Consider the following 14,869-nt stretch of genomic DNA (forward strand, 5'->3'; position numbering starts at 1 on the left):
TCCTTCTATAGAAATCTTGGTGAGAATTTTTAATTATCTAAACATACTGAATTCTGTCATATACTTTTGCCCCTCCCCCCACATCTAATAAGAATCATATAGTTTGTATCCTTCATTCTTTTGATGTGATATGTCACATTTATTGATTAGTATATTTTGAAACACTCTTGTATGCCAGTAACACAATGCACTTGGTCATTGTGGATGCTCTGTTTTATGTGCTGCCGAATTGCACGTGCTCACGTTTGTTGAGGAAGTCTATGTACGTCGTCAAGAACACTGGCTTCCTGCCTTCCCTCCTTTCCTTCTATTGCCTTCCTGGTCTGGAACAGGCTCCTCTTCCCCCAGCCTCCTGTGTGCTGGGCTCACAGGTATGTACCAACCTTGCCTGACTTTTCTTAAGCTGTCGTTGTCTACTTTCGAAGTCAGGGCAGTGCTGGATTCATAGAATTGGAAGTATTCCCTCCTCTGATCTTTGGGTTTTTACTTTTTCATGAAAACTAGATAGTTGTACTTGTCAAGGAAATTAATTTTTTCTAGGTTACTTAATTTTTGGTATGTAATTATTCATTGTAATCCCTTATAACCATGAAGCAGAAGAACTAAAGTATTAAAATGTTCATACTGCCTGGGGTGCTTTGTAGATTCAATACAATATCTATTAAAACTCTAACATCATTGTTCATAGAAAGAGAAAAAACAATTTTAAAATTCCCACAAAAGAGCCACAAAAAGTCCTAAATAGCCAAGCAATCATGACCACAAAGAACAAGCGAGGACAACAGTATGGTACTGGTAAAACAGTGTGGCATAAGACAGTCATACAGAACAGAGAGCCCAGAATTAATCCTGGCATGCGAACTGATTTGAAAGAACACCATCTAGATAGTTCAGGGAGTGAGGCGCTTACCGCCAAGGCTGAGAACCTGAATTCAATCTCAGGAACTACATGGTGGGAGGAGAAAACCAACTCCTGAAAGTTTTTCTCTGACTTCCGTGTGTGTGTGTGTGTGTGTGTGTGTGTGTGTGTGTGTGTGTGTGTGTGTGTATGCGTACAAAGTAATAATTTTAAAAAATAGGCAGAGAAAGGTCTCTTTAACAGTGTAGAGAAGACTGGATTTCCACCAGTAAAAGAAGGAAATTGGACTGTTAGCTCACATCATATATGAACATTACATAAAAATGGATAAGACATAAATGTAAAAAACGAGAACTGTAAAACTACTAGTAGAAGACAATATAGAAAAACTAAATGACACTGGCCATGGCAGTGATTCTATAATCTCACTCAAACCCCCAGGAACCAAAACCAACAATAGTCAAATTGGATCACATCAAATTTAAAACCCACGAATAGGATACATTTGCAAGCCCTGCATTTCATAAAGGATTACTACCCCAAATATATAAGGATCCCAACTTAGTAGTAAGAAAACAAAAACTCAACTTAAAAAGTAGGAAAGTACACAAATAGACATCTCTCAAGACATACAAAAGGCCATGAAATTTACGAGAAAAGAAAAAAAAAAAGCTCAATATTATAACTCAGGGAAATGCAATTTACAGCCAGACTGGGAAATCATCTCACCACTATGAGAAAAAGGCAAGTGTCAGCAAGGAAGTAAAAATAAGCTCTTACCATGGTAGTTAGGAGTTAATGCAAAACAGCCATGCCATTATGGAAAACTGTGCAGAAGTTCCTTGAAAGAACTACTTACAATCCAGCAATCCCACTCTGGGATAACCCTAAAGGTTCAAGGTCAAAGAGTTATCTATACTGTCATGTGCAGTATAGATACATGTTAGAGAAAAAAGCCAAATGTCTCGCAAAAGATAAACGAATGAAAATTGTAGCACACAATGGAATACTACTCAGTCTTTACAAAAAGAAATACGGTCATTTCCATCACTATACACAGAACTGGAAACTATTATACTACATAAGTCAGGCACAGAAGGGCAAATATTTCTTCTCATTAATATGTGAATTCTAAAACACCTGAATTCAGAAGTATATAGCAGAAAGTTGATTATAGAATCTGGGGGTTAGGAGGACTGGACAGACCTGAGATCCAAGGAGGAAGAATCAGACTGAAGGAAGGTTTCCCTTTCAGTTCTAGTACATACTATGATGAGTACAGACAGTAGACAACTGTACACTGCAAAACTGTTAAGACGGTAAACCTTAAATATTCTCCCCAAAATATGATAAGGACTGGAGGTCATGGACACTAACTAACTTGATCTAAATTATTCCACAGTGTGTTTACATATTATAACATTACTTTGCATTCCACGAATTTATATACCTATAAATTAACAATTTATAATGACATAGTAAAATAGTACTTCAAGTAAAAACACAAGCAGAATACTCAATTTAGGGGAATGAGCTGGTGGAAAATATAAGTAAAGCATTATGTTAACACTCCTCTTAAGTGAAATCTGAGAAATGTATTCTTATTGTTTGTAAAGTTGAGGGAAGGAACACTAAAGTTTTACTGGTACAAGAGGGTTACATTAACTCCCCAGCATTATAAGAAACAACTTAAAGAAAATTACCTGATGTCTTGTGTCTAAATTCTAAGCATCAATAAACACAAGCATATTCCATGCTAAGCCAGCAAGGTATTAGACTTGAACAAAAGAGCACACACTGTGTTCTCTCGGTCCCGCTGGCAACCTTTTTCCGTAAGGATGCCGTGGAGAAACAAAGACCCTAGCACAAAGACCCACGGCTGAGGGATCCGCACAGGAAACTGGGCTGCATGCTAATATTCAATGTATTTGTGCACCAAATTTGAACAGAAATAGAGAACCTTACTTCATTTCGAGTGTTTTGTAATCCTAAAGGAAAATACTTCAGGGAGGGTATCATAATTCTCAAGTTTCATGTTTTACATCGAGGCACTAAACTAGAACTTTCATGAATAATTCTCTAAGTCTGAGGAGGACTCCATCCCTCAGATTTTCTACTTCTAACATTTTATTATAGTAAGAGCCCTTGGGCTTTACATTTAGCAGATTCCAATCTCACGATCTACACACCCATAGTTTCTAGTTTTTCTTCCCTATTTCTTACTTTGGCTCATCTATTAGTTGGTAGAGAAAGACTTAGTCTTTGCACTTCAGGTCACAGTCTAATAGATGAAAGAGAAAAATATGTTACTTAAAACAGTTTCATAAATACTTAATTATCTTAAAATTACCTTCTAAAATGAGGACCAAATATACAGCACTAACCCTCAAATCTCTCATTTCAACAGTGAGTTCTAATTAAAGGGATTGTAATGATGGAATTCTATGTCACTCAAGTTATTAGCTACTTGTATTTTCTTCACCTCTAATTTAACCATTTAGGAAAAAGCTTCAATATCAGAAGCATCTGTAACTCTAAATTCTCTCAGGAGGAAAACATCATAAACACAAGAATCGAATAAATTCAGGTATAGTTACTATCAAAATTAACTGAGGAGATCTTTAACAATTTACTCATCACACCTTTTTTCATTATCAGGAAGAATCTGCTGCTGTAATCAAAGAACTTCCAGAAGGTTACCCAATGCAATGACTGGACCCATAAAAAATGCTATTTTAGCTTGCAGACATTTTATATTGCCATTTAGGTCCCTCCAAACAATAAAAGAAATACAAATATATAACTGACCTTTCAGTTTGAAGTAAAATTTAGAGCCACTTTATAATCTATTTTATACTGACTCTGTCTTGTTAACTATACTTAAAATGATTTGGGAACTATCAAGAAACAGATTTTAATTAATCATTAAATGTTCTCAAAACACACATTATCATTTGAAGCTAGAGGTCTTTTTGTTTTAGTTTTCATTTTCTTAATAACATACAAAAGCCCCAGGCTATCTCTGTAACAGCCCATTGCTGTGTGGTACCCCATCCTGTTGTACCTCATCAGCAAAGTCAAAGTTGCCAGGCTAGAAATAGCCTTTAGGGGTTCCTCTTCCATACAGCTCTAAGCTGTACATGTACAAGTGGAAGCACACCCAGCAAAGGGAGGAGCCGTCTGAGGGATGAGGAACTCCAGTACTATAAAGTCACCAACAGTGACAAGTAGCCTTTTCTCATTACTGTGCACCTGCAACCCACTTGAACCTCTCTCTTTTCAGTCCAGTCAGAAGTTGCACTTCTAATGCCTAAGGTGCCTACTTTGTAATGGCTCTCCTGTGTGCCAAGACTGCTACTATATTTGGACTGCCTTTAGGGGAATTTAGAAAATAATCTTTCAAGTTACCCCACTTAACATGAATAATACAGTTAAGAATTAAAAAACAAAACAAGACAAGAATATCCAGTCACATTGCCAAAGATAGCAAGGCTAGACCAAAAATGTTGGCCAAGATTTCAATAAGCACATTTAGGAATTGTCATACATTAGATATGTAAGATTTTTCCTTACATATCTTATAGGTACATAAAGTCTATTTCCTGTAATAAGCTCTACTGACTACACTCTTTTCCCTCAATTAAATAGTCAGAGCTGTGGATTCAACTGCTGACAAGAAGAGAAACAGACTGATCAGGATGGACAGCTTTAAGGCCTGTCTACCCAGGATGCCTCATGATTCTTTTTTTTTTTTTTTTTTTTTTTTGGTTTTTTGAGACAGGGTTTCTCTGTGTAGCTTTGCGCCTTTCCTGGAACTCACTTGGTAGCCCAGGCTGGCCTCGAACTCACAGAGATCCGCCTGGCTCTGCCTCCCGAGTGCTGGGATTAAAGGCGTGCGCCACCACCGCCCGGCGCCTCATGATTCTTTAGGCAATCATTTGGACTCTCTTATGACAACAGATAAGGGAGGCAGGCACTGGTCCTAGGAAGCAGGTAGACTGAGACTGAGAAGTGTTGTAGTTATCTACAACAAACAACCCCTGACCCCCAGTCAGAGTAGAGCAGAGAGTAGAGCCGTACAAGTGATGCTGCCCTCCAGGAAAAACACCGCTACTGTACTCCAGATTCCTAGTCAAAGTCATCAAAACAGTCTTCCTTGTTTTGTGGTGATACACACCACCAGCAGAATCTTAAATTGCTAATGGGAATTGGCCTAAAATACGCCAAGCAGTTAGGGAGGCTTATGGTTAATACTTCATGTTTTTAATGCCAAAATAATTGAAAATGGTTAATTTGTATAGACTTCTCATCAAACTTTCAAGGAATTTCAATATTTTCAAAATTATTTGTTAAGTTTATTTCGGAAGACAGATGTTAAGACACACAAATTATGATTTAATCTAAAAAATAAATACATGTTTTAAATCTATTCCTTTCCTGTAGTGGGTAAGTTATGAAATGTAAACAGCAGAAATAGTAAAATCTAAGACAAATGGATGGGATGACTAAACTTGGTCAAAATACAGAAGTAAATTATTACAAAATGCCCACGAATTAATCTTCATGGTTTTATCTAATAATTAAAGATATATAAAAGTGAATTTTCCTCACAACACTAAACATTAACACTATAAAGCATTTTACTTATTTTTAAATTTAAATTCAAACAGAATTGGACAAATTTAAAACACCCCAAAAAATGGATCTCTCTCGCACTTACGTGCAGTGGTCTTTCTTTTTTTTTTTTGAGACAGGGTTTCTCTGTATAGCTTTGCGCCTTTCCTGGGACTCACTTGGTAGCCCAGGCTGGCCTCGAACTCACAGAGATCCGCCTGGCTCTGCCTCCCGAGTGCTGGGATTAAAGGCGGCAGTGGTCTTTCTAATGCTACACAGAGCATCACACAGATGCCAGGCCCTGTGCATCCCAACCCCAGACATAAGGAAGAGGGCTGGGGAAGGAACGGTTACAAGCTGTGTTTCTCCTTTGCATTACACTCCTGTTATGTGTATTTTCTGTTGAAATGGTAATGTGTACTTATGCTCTTACCTGAGAGAAAAAGTACTTTCTTATAGGAAAAGTCAAAGATGAGACTACCCAGAGAGAGAGAGAGAGAGAGAGAGAGAGAGAGAGAGAGAGAGAGAGAGAGAGAGAGAGATTTTATAACCCCAAACCAGAACAAAATCAAAGCTATAAAAATCACCCCAACCTTGAAAGGAAATTTAAAATGACTTTAAAAAGAATTTAGTCCCTGTTTCTTTGAAGACAAAACTTCTGAGTACATAGGCTTGCTCCTACCATTTTTTAAAAATATTGAATTAGCAATGATTAGCTCACATTTAGGTTAAAATGCACAATAAAAAGATCATCTAATAATATCTAAAGTAATTTATTTTAAAATGTAAAGTTCTGTTAACAATGCAAATTAACTTCATAATTAGTTCTCAAATAAGAAATTAAGAAAATGCTCCAAGTAACTCATTCTTAAACCCAATTATGAAAGAGGTAAAGAATCACAGGTGAAAATGGTTGGAAAAGAGCAAGCTAAGGGCAAGTGCCCACATGCTCAGCCTGTAACACTGCAGCCTTTCTGCAGTGTGCAAACGTGTCACAAGGAGACCGGCTCTTGACTCCAGGCAGGCACTGTGATTTTGAGAGAACTGCACTGATTAGGAAAGCATGGTGCAGTAAGTTCCACAAAGAAACTACTGAACAGCCGTTATTATTCATCAGGCAGCCTTGTCGAACAGAACTAGCTTCATGTTCTGATATTAGAGGGAAACAATTCAAAAGGACAAAGGAAGTCTGAACACAGTTTCGTAGGACTTGCTCTTGTGTAGTGAGTTTGCAAGTTCTCAACACCGTCAGAGGCACCACAGAGGGATGTCTGGAGACCCATGCCCACAGGGCATATTCCCTTTGGCAGATCTAAAGGTTTTGTTCTGTCAAAGCTCAGATAGCTAGCATGAAAAATTCTCCATTCAACTTAACAGGAGTTAAGTTTCTTTCTTGAAAGGGTCCATTTACTTACTGCATCTCTCCTGCCTACATCAGTCTTAGGCCTGTGGGAACTCTGCTGCCTGCCTACTCTGCAGTTCCCATAAGGCTTCTGCAGGGAGATTCGATGACATTTCCCTAAGACAAGAATCAATCTCCAATCCACATAAGGCGGTTTTAGTGAGTTTCTCTAGCAGACTCCCTGAGATACTGTGTCAGTGAAAGCAGTATCACCTTCGCTCTTAACACAGGCTCATGTTTAGTTAGACTTTTAAAAAGATCACTAGTGTATCAGAAAAGATGAGTTCTAAAACACAATGGAAAGTTCGAATTTAAAAATCAGAGAAAATTCCATAAAACGTGTAATAAATTTTTAATATGGTTATCTAATGTGTTCATTTAAAATGATTAAATTCATTTTACTATTGACTCAATAAAACCAACTTGTGATAAAAATTTCTTTCAATCTTATAAACATTTCTCTCTTGTGGGTCAGAAACAGATACCAACAGCACTGCAAAGGTAAGTCCTAGGTCACCGGGCAGCTGATACACGACATGGTGTTAAAAGTTTCAGTCAACTCAACAGTCAGTCGTTCTTATCAAAGGATAACCCCAGCCAGTCAGATGATGGGTTACTTCTGAGAGAGCAGCTTCCCTATCCACCCTCAAATCACAACAGCAATCTGAAGGATGATATGTATTTTGATGCTGCTTATTTATAACTACTCTTCAAATATCATTCAGTAATATTGGACTCTTAAGCTCAATAAACTGTTACTTACAAGTATTAGAATTGATATTTACAAGATACCACAACAAATTTAGGGAAAACATAAACATTTCACAAACAGCACTTGCTTTAAAATGGCCCAAGGCTTAAAACTAGGCTGGGTAGCTCACAACACTGCCACAGTGTCTAGTCTACACCTCTCATGTCTTCCGTGCTTCCGTTAAAAAGTGAATGATGATCTGACCTAAGTAACAACAGTGTTGTAAGGTGACCTTTTTTAAAAAAAGGAATTTCTATTTATTTTAATTTTGTGTATATTAGGGTCTGCATGTATATTAGCGTATCTCATGTGTGCTTGATGCCTGCTGAGGTCAGAAGAGGATGCTGATCCCCAGGAGCTGGAGTTTGACAGCTGTGAGCTGACACGTGGGTGCTGGGAAAAGACCAGCCAGTGCTCTAAGCTGCCGAACCATCTTTCTGGCCCTCTTCAAACTGCTAACGATTTATTCGAGTCAATCATTATCGTATTCCCTCATCCCATTTACTTCAAATTTATAGTTTTTCCACTATGCGCAACAAAGTATTACATGAAGCCAAGAACATTTTGATAATTCTTGGATAAATACTAGTTCAAAGTAAGTGATAACTATCATTAGTGCAACATGTTTTCTATAATATAAAATACAGTAAATTCAATTTAAAAGACCAGAATCAAGAAACCAAAGTTCTAATTTAAAACAGATAAATAGATATCAACTACAACGTACAAAGCTTAACTGGATTCTTGTTTGGAATTAAAAGCTACAAAAAAAAAAAAAAAAAAAAGAAACCACTTTCTGGGGTTGCTCAGCAAGTTTATTATTATTTACATGGTGAGATTAGGCTGGATTCTTCAGTTTGCACCACATTTCACTGCACTGCAAAATTTACCAATATAACTATACCTGTTTTGAAATCAGAAAATAAAGACGTACTATTATAAAAATAAAATACTAAGCTTTAATTTCAAGCTAAGCCCATTATTATTATTATTATTTTTTTTTTTCGAGATGGCTCAGCTGTTAAAGGCTAGGCTCACAATCAAAAATATAAGCCCATTATTTTGATAAGACATATAAAAAGGTGTCTAAGTTAGGTTAGAAATAAGGATAGAGAACATAATAAAATGCATAAACACAAACTGTAATTTGCAATAAAACAGAAGTCTCAGTGTCAAGGAGTTTTTTCTTTTTTTCCTAGAAAAGGGATGGAAAAGTGGGTCAGTCTATGACTCACTAAATGTATGGGTCAAGACCTTTTCGTATCTTATATGTAAATATGTAAATGCTTATTTAAAAAATATATAACAAACAGCCAAAGGCATCAATTACTTGACACTGGTATATTTTCAGTGCCATTCATAAAACTGTTTTTGTGAAAATTTTGGAATTTTTTAAAACATAAATTACTACAAAGATTCAATATATACACATTGGAATATCATTGACAAAAATACTTTAAATCACAAAACACATAGAAAACTAGTGTTATTACTGAATGAAATGTTAGTTTGCCCTTTAGCTTACTTCTAGCATGTAGTTACAATTTCTGTCTTAATTTTCAGAGTGAAACACATAGCTGCCATTTCTGTTTACAAAGAGTCTAATAAATAAAGCTTACATTTTTCCAATAATTTAATGACATGTATACAGAACATATAAGACAATCTAGAAATTAAAATAAGCCTCTAATTAGATCTTTAAACCAGGCTTTCAAACTACATCTGTAATGGCAATTATTTTTACTAAAGCAAAATTTAGTTCTACAGATTTCAGTCTTGCATAATTTTTACAAAATTCTGAGTCATTTGTGTTTTCAATGTTATTACCAATACCTTTTACATTATTAACTAGCTTGATACATATCCTTTCACACCATAGAGAAGGCTAAGTTTAATAGGCTATTATTTGGTATTCAGGTAATTTATGTAAACTTGACTATTTTTGCTTTCTCAGGCATGCAAAATTAGAATTGATCTTTCTCTCTTAAAAATATTTCTTTTAGAATAAAAATGGGGCTTAGGTCAAATGTTCTAACAGTTATTTTTTGTGCTAAATATAAATTACAAATGAACAATATTTGCAGCATGTATTATCTATAATAGACTGTTTCCTACCAGTACCCTTGGAAGAAAATTCAATATGGAAGTGATATCTGAGCAGCTATGAGCTTAGTTCTCTACATATTTATCTTTCATTGCCTCAATCTCAAGGTCACCTGCCTTGCAAATGCCAAGTGAACTCTTTCAATCATAGTGAGTACATTAAGAATAACAAAACTATATAACACCTACACAACTCATTAAACATGGATATGAGAAGCTGGTGCCTATATAGAGCCTTTGTCCTTATGTTCTAGCATCTTTGGTAAAGGATGGTATACTGTACACTTCCAAAAGGGAAATGCAAACACCAACCCAGCCACAAACCCTCTGATCTACAATGGTGCCTTGCCTGCAAGATATGGTGGGGCAATGGTGGCACAAAGCTTGTGTGAGTAACCAACAAATAACTGATTTGACTTAAGGCCCAATCCATGAGATAGAACCTATACCCAGCATTACTTGGGTTGCCAAGAACCAGAGACTAGATAATTACCTAGGGTAAAACCAAGTAACACTGGTCTTATGAAAGAAAAAACAAAAACAACAAACATAGTGATAAAATGACTCTTAATGCCATCCTGCTATACTCAATAGATCAGTGCCTTGTTCAGCCATCATCAGAGAAGCTTCCTCCTGCAGCAGATGGGAACAAATACAGAGCCCCACAGACATTATGCAGAGAGAGGCCTTGGGATACTCAGTCCTAAACAGGATGTCTCCATCAAATCCCTTCCCTCAGAATTCAGGGACTCCATGGAAGTGGAAGAGGCAGAAAAGAGTATAAAAGCCAGAGGGGTTGGCGAACACCAGGGAAACAAGGCCTTCTAAATCAATACAGGCAAAGCTCATATAAACTCAGGGAATGAAGCAGCCCACGGCCTGCACCAGGTCCTCTGTGTATACATTATGGCTTCCAGCTTAGTGTTTTTTATGGGATTCCTGAGTATGCAAATAGGTGGGTCTCTGATTCTTGTGCCTTCTGTTGGGCTCCTTGTGTTGGTTTGTCCTATGCAACTCTAATGTGACAGTTTTGTTTTGTTATATTTTATTTTGTTATATTTAAAAAAAAAAAAAAAGAATGAAAGACAATCTAACCACTAGGGTAAAGGTTAACAACTAAACTGTCATTTACACGTGTTGGGAGAGAGAAAGTCAGTTTTTCTAACAGTGACACTGGGTTTATCAACCACTCCAGGGAGGGCCTTATTTTCAGGAGTAGCTGATCAATATATAATGGACTCCATAGGGTTTTTTTTTTTTTTTTTTTTTTTTTTTTTGTATGCTTTTATTTGGTTAGAGTTTGATGTTTTGTTTTCTTGGTTTTGTTGTACTGGGTTTTTGTTTGTTTTTTGAAAAAGAACTTAGAGTTGAGTGTGTAGGGAGGGGGAAAGGATCGAGAATGACTTGGGGGAGGGGAAGAATATGATCAAAATATATTCAAATTTAAAATTATAAATAATAAACATTTTAAAAAGAATAGCATAGCTGTCAAGTACACATCTTTGAGGACGAATCATCAGACACACGTGTCTCCTTAGACATTTCTATAGCTTGTCTACCAAACCAAAAGCATCACCAGTCCTGTCACTTTACCTCAGGATGCAAATCTCTCATTCAGGTACTTGACTCCACTCTATACTATTATCTGAAACGAGGCAGAAAGGGCCCACTTGGGGAAGACATGTTTTAAAGGCAGGGGTAAAGAAAACAGGGTATATGAAGAGCAATGATGGGAAAGAGTTTGAGTAGGGAATGGAATGGAGAGTAGGGCAGAGGAGGGTATGGGGGGATAACTAGAACTCATATGAAAACCCATTTTATAAGCTTCTTAAACACACACGCACAAACATGCATAAATGCCAAAGGGGTTAAATTCACATTATCCTACACAGGGGATAATGTTCCAAGCTCTAGATTGCCAAATAACAAGCCTAATGCCAAATGAGGGGTGCCTCCCCTCAAGTTGTTGGTCAGAGGGTTCCCAGAGGAACAATATAGACTACTGGCAGTGTTCTAGGTTGCTCACCAGAACTTGATGACGATAGCCCATTGCTGAACATACTACATACTTTGGTCACAGGGCATGGAGAAATCAAGCTGGTACCGAGAAAGAAGTTTCTTCCCCGAAGGATAGCTTTCATAGTACTTACTGGGAGAATCTAAGTCGGCTTCTGGAGAGAAAAGTCATTAATGATCTTATGCAGCTGTAAATACTGTGAGCTACCATGATGACCAGCTTGGAAAGATATGCTCATAAGTGCAATTGTGGCACAAATGTCAGAAGTAACCAGTTGCATTCTGATTACATTTAAGGCCTGCTCCATGAGCAGAAATGGATGCCTGCTATATATAGTAAATCTGACCAAGAATCCATGGCTGGGAAGATTAGAGGCCTCAGGTGTCCTGTAGCAATTTTCTGAAATACAAATTTCCATCTTAGAAAGGAAGCTCCTTAAGACTCAGGATATTCTAAAGAGAGAATTTTTAAACATCTCAGCTTTTCAAAACTCAGATAAATTCCCATGGTATTATGGACCTGAGCTTTGTCAAGACTCATCCCTCTTGAAAATTTCTGAGTGTGGAAACTTTAGCCATAGCCTCCTGCATTAGGATACATACCTCACAAAAGCAAGAACAATATCTATTTGTTTAACACTGCTCTCACAGCAGCTGGCATAACTCTAGGCACAAACTATCCCTGGAAGACATCGGATAACTGAGCCCAGGAAGAAATGAACACATCTGCAGCCCACGTATAGTGCATGAGGAATCCAAGTGTTTGCAGACAAAAAACAATGCTTCCTTATAGGCTGCTGACATCTACGAGCAAAGAGCAAACGGGTCTAACTCCAACCAGTAAAAACCCAGAACACGAGACACAGAGCCAGTTTTATATAAAACTGTCCTATGAAATTATTTCTATAACTTTACAGTTTATTTCTAATAAACTCTTGGGAAAAAAACTTATGTTCTTTTGATTCTTTGGGGTCAATTATAGAGTGAATAAATTAACCACAAAATAATAGACAAAAATCCAAAACAAAACAAAATAGTAGCCAAAATATGGCCAAAAATGATAGTTTAAAATATAGAAGTATTTTTTAAAAGATCAAACCAAAAAGTGAATGTTTCCTTTTATAATTCCAAGAACAGCAAAACTTCCAGCATTTTTATGTAGCAAAGAATATACAAATGCTTCATATTTTAAAATATCTAAAATTGAGCCAATAAATGTTAATAGCTTCTTTTACTATTTATGAAATTTTCCACTGGGGCAGGAAGCCTCAGTCTGTATAGCATTAGCCTTGGCTATAAAGTGAGACCCCAAGTGCCCCATCTCCACAAACTCACTTGCATAGGTTTATGTCAGTTTTCCTAAAGAATAGGGGTAGAGATGAAATAATTGTTTTAAAAACACATTTAATGTAAATCTAGTCTGCTTTTCTTTTCCAGAAGTATATACTGAGGAAATGTGTATCCAGAATCACAGTTTTCTGTTTTTAAGTTTGACTTCATCCTCCCTATTTTGAGAGGGAAATGAACAGCAAGTTTCAGACTCAATGTATCAGGATGGCCTGTATTTTCACACAGGTACACTTATGGCCTGTCCGGGTTAAAGCAACATATACCTTCATCTAGATCTGTAAGCTGGACTTTGGCCAACACAATAAAAGCAGGAAGAAAATAAATAAAACTTGAGAGTATCAGTTCAGTGAAATTTAAACAATTCTTATAGAAGCAATCTTACACTAGAAAAAGCATGCTACAAAGTCTCCTGGAATAATTAGAAAAGTGCACTTGGAGCAAAGAGACCTTGAGTATATACTTTTATATATCCCCCCCCATTAGTCCAACATTTGACAGTTTGTTCTTAATAGCATCAGAGATGTCTAATAACTGTTTGCTGAATAATGAATGTGCCCACCGTGGTAACAAGTGCTCAGATTTACTGAGCGCTCATCTTGTGCTGGGCACTGCTCAGTATTTTAGATTCAAGGCTGACAGCACTTCTAAGAACTAGGTACTACTATAAAGTCCTACTTTGAACACAGAGGAAAAGTGGCCAGGGGATGTTGGGAAGAAGCATGGCTAGGGTTTAAATGAAGGTATCTGATGGCAAAATTTCCCGACTGTGGAAAATATTATGGCTTCTTAAGAAGTAAGATTTAGAAATAGTTCTATATAAGAATCTAAAAACCAAAGTTCTTTCTTCTATATCTCAGTGATTTCTGGACAAAATAAAAAACCCAGAGCTCTGAAGTTAGCAGAGATAAAGACATGAAGAAGTTTACTGAGATTACTCTAAGTTCAGAGCAAAGTAACAGTGTTGTCTGTAATGGGAAGTGATAAGATATTTTGGACACATTGCATTTATCACTGGTTGGACTATCATCTGAAGAAAGATCAAACTAAATATGGACTTACAGTATTACCTGTTGCCTAGTATCATTCTGAAGAAAACAAAGTCCCTACAAGCCTACCTTGGCAAAAAACACGGTGAGGTGAGTTTCGCTGCCAACAATCCAAATAGGGAATTTTGGAGATTTCAAGTAAGAACCAACCTAGAATAAATTCAGCAAAGTAAAACAAATAAATGAAAAATTTATGCTGCCCCTTAAATATTTGTTCAGAATTATGTGAAACATAACAAAGGTATCTAATTAACATTTCTTATCCACAGAAGTTAAATGCTGAGTACAGAAGGGAACTATTCCTAAACTTACATTGCATCTTTAAACCAGAACATAGCAATGTAGATCTTAGTGGATACACATGCATCGTGAGGACTTTAGCTCAAGAACTCAGTCTCGGATTTTGCTACATTTCCCAGATAGAATGGTTACCTTAGGAATTTCAACTCGGCACAAAGTTAGAGTCATAAATTTAGAATTACTTTATAAGGTAATAATTGTAAATCAATGTCCAAGGTAAGGGCACTCTTTTTCTTAAAGAGTTTAGGCTAATACAATAACCTCCCCTAAGAAAAAGTTTAGACTCTAAAGGACTCCTGCATGAAAAGTTCAAGGTTCTACAACATACATAGTAGTTTTTGTTTTTTGTTTTATTTTGTTTTTGTTTTTTGAGACAAGGTCTCTCTGTAGCTTTGGAGCCTGTCCTGCAACTTGATCTGTAGACCAGG

General features: G+C 36.7%; 1 protein-coding gene across 7 annotated transcripts in view; it reads right to left on the reverse strand.

The window, feature by feature from the left end:
• Mindy3 (MINDY lysine 48 deubiquitinase 3) overlaps nucleotides 1–14,869 on the reverse strand; it is a 71,648-nt gene that overhangs the window by 21,480 nt on the left and 35,299 nt on the right. For 6 of the 7 annotated variants that reach the window (XR_009379382.1, XM_059263602.1, XM_059263600.1 and 3 more), the window contains one exon: nucleotides 14,211–14,291. The exons of the other annotated variant lie outside the window; for it this stretch is intronic. Coding sequence is in view for 5 of the 6 variants with exons in the window: in XM_059263602.1 (XP_059119585.1) it covers nucleotides 14,211–14,291 (81 nt within the window). In the remaining variant the exon portion in view is untranslated. The remainder of the gene's footprint in view (nucleotides 1–14,210; nucleotides 14,292–14,869) is intronic. 7 annotated transcript variants of the gene reach the window in all.

The sequence above is a fragment of the Peromyscus eremicus genome, chromosome 5, assembly GCF_949786415.1.
Source record: "Peromyscus eremicus chromosome 5, PerEre_H2_v1, whole genome shotgun sequence".
In the NCBI taxonomy this organism is placed as follows: domain Eukaryota; kingdom Metazoa; phylum Chordata; class Mammalia; order Rodentia; family Cricetidae; genus Peromyscus; species Peromyscus eremicus.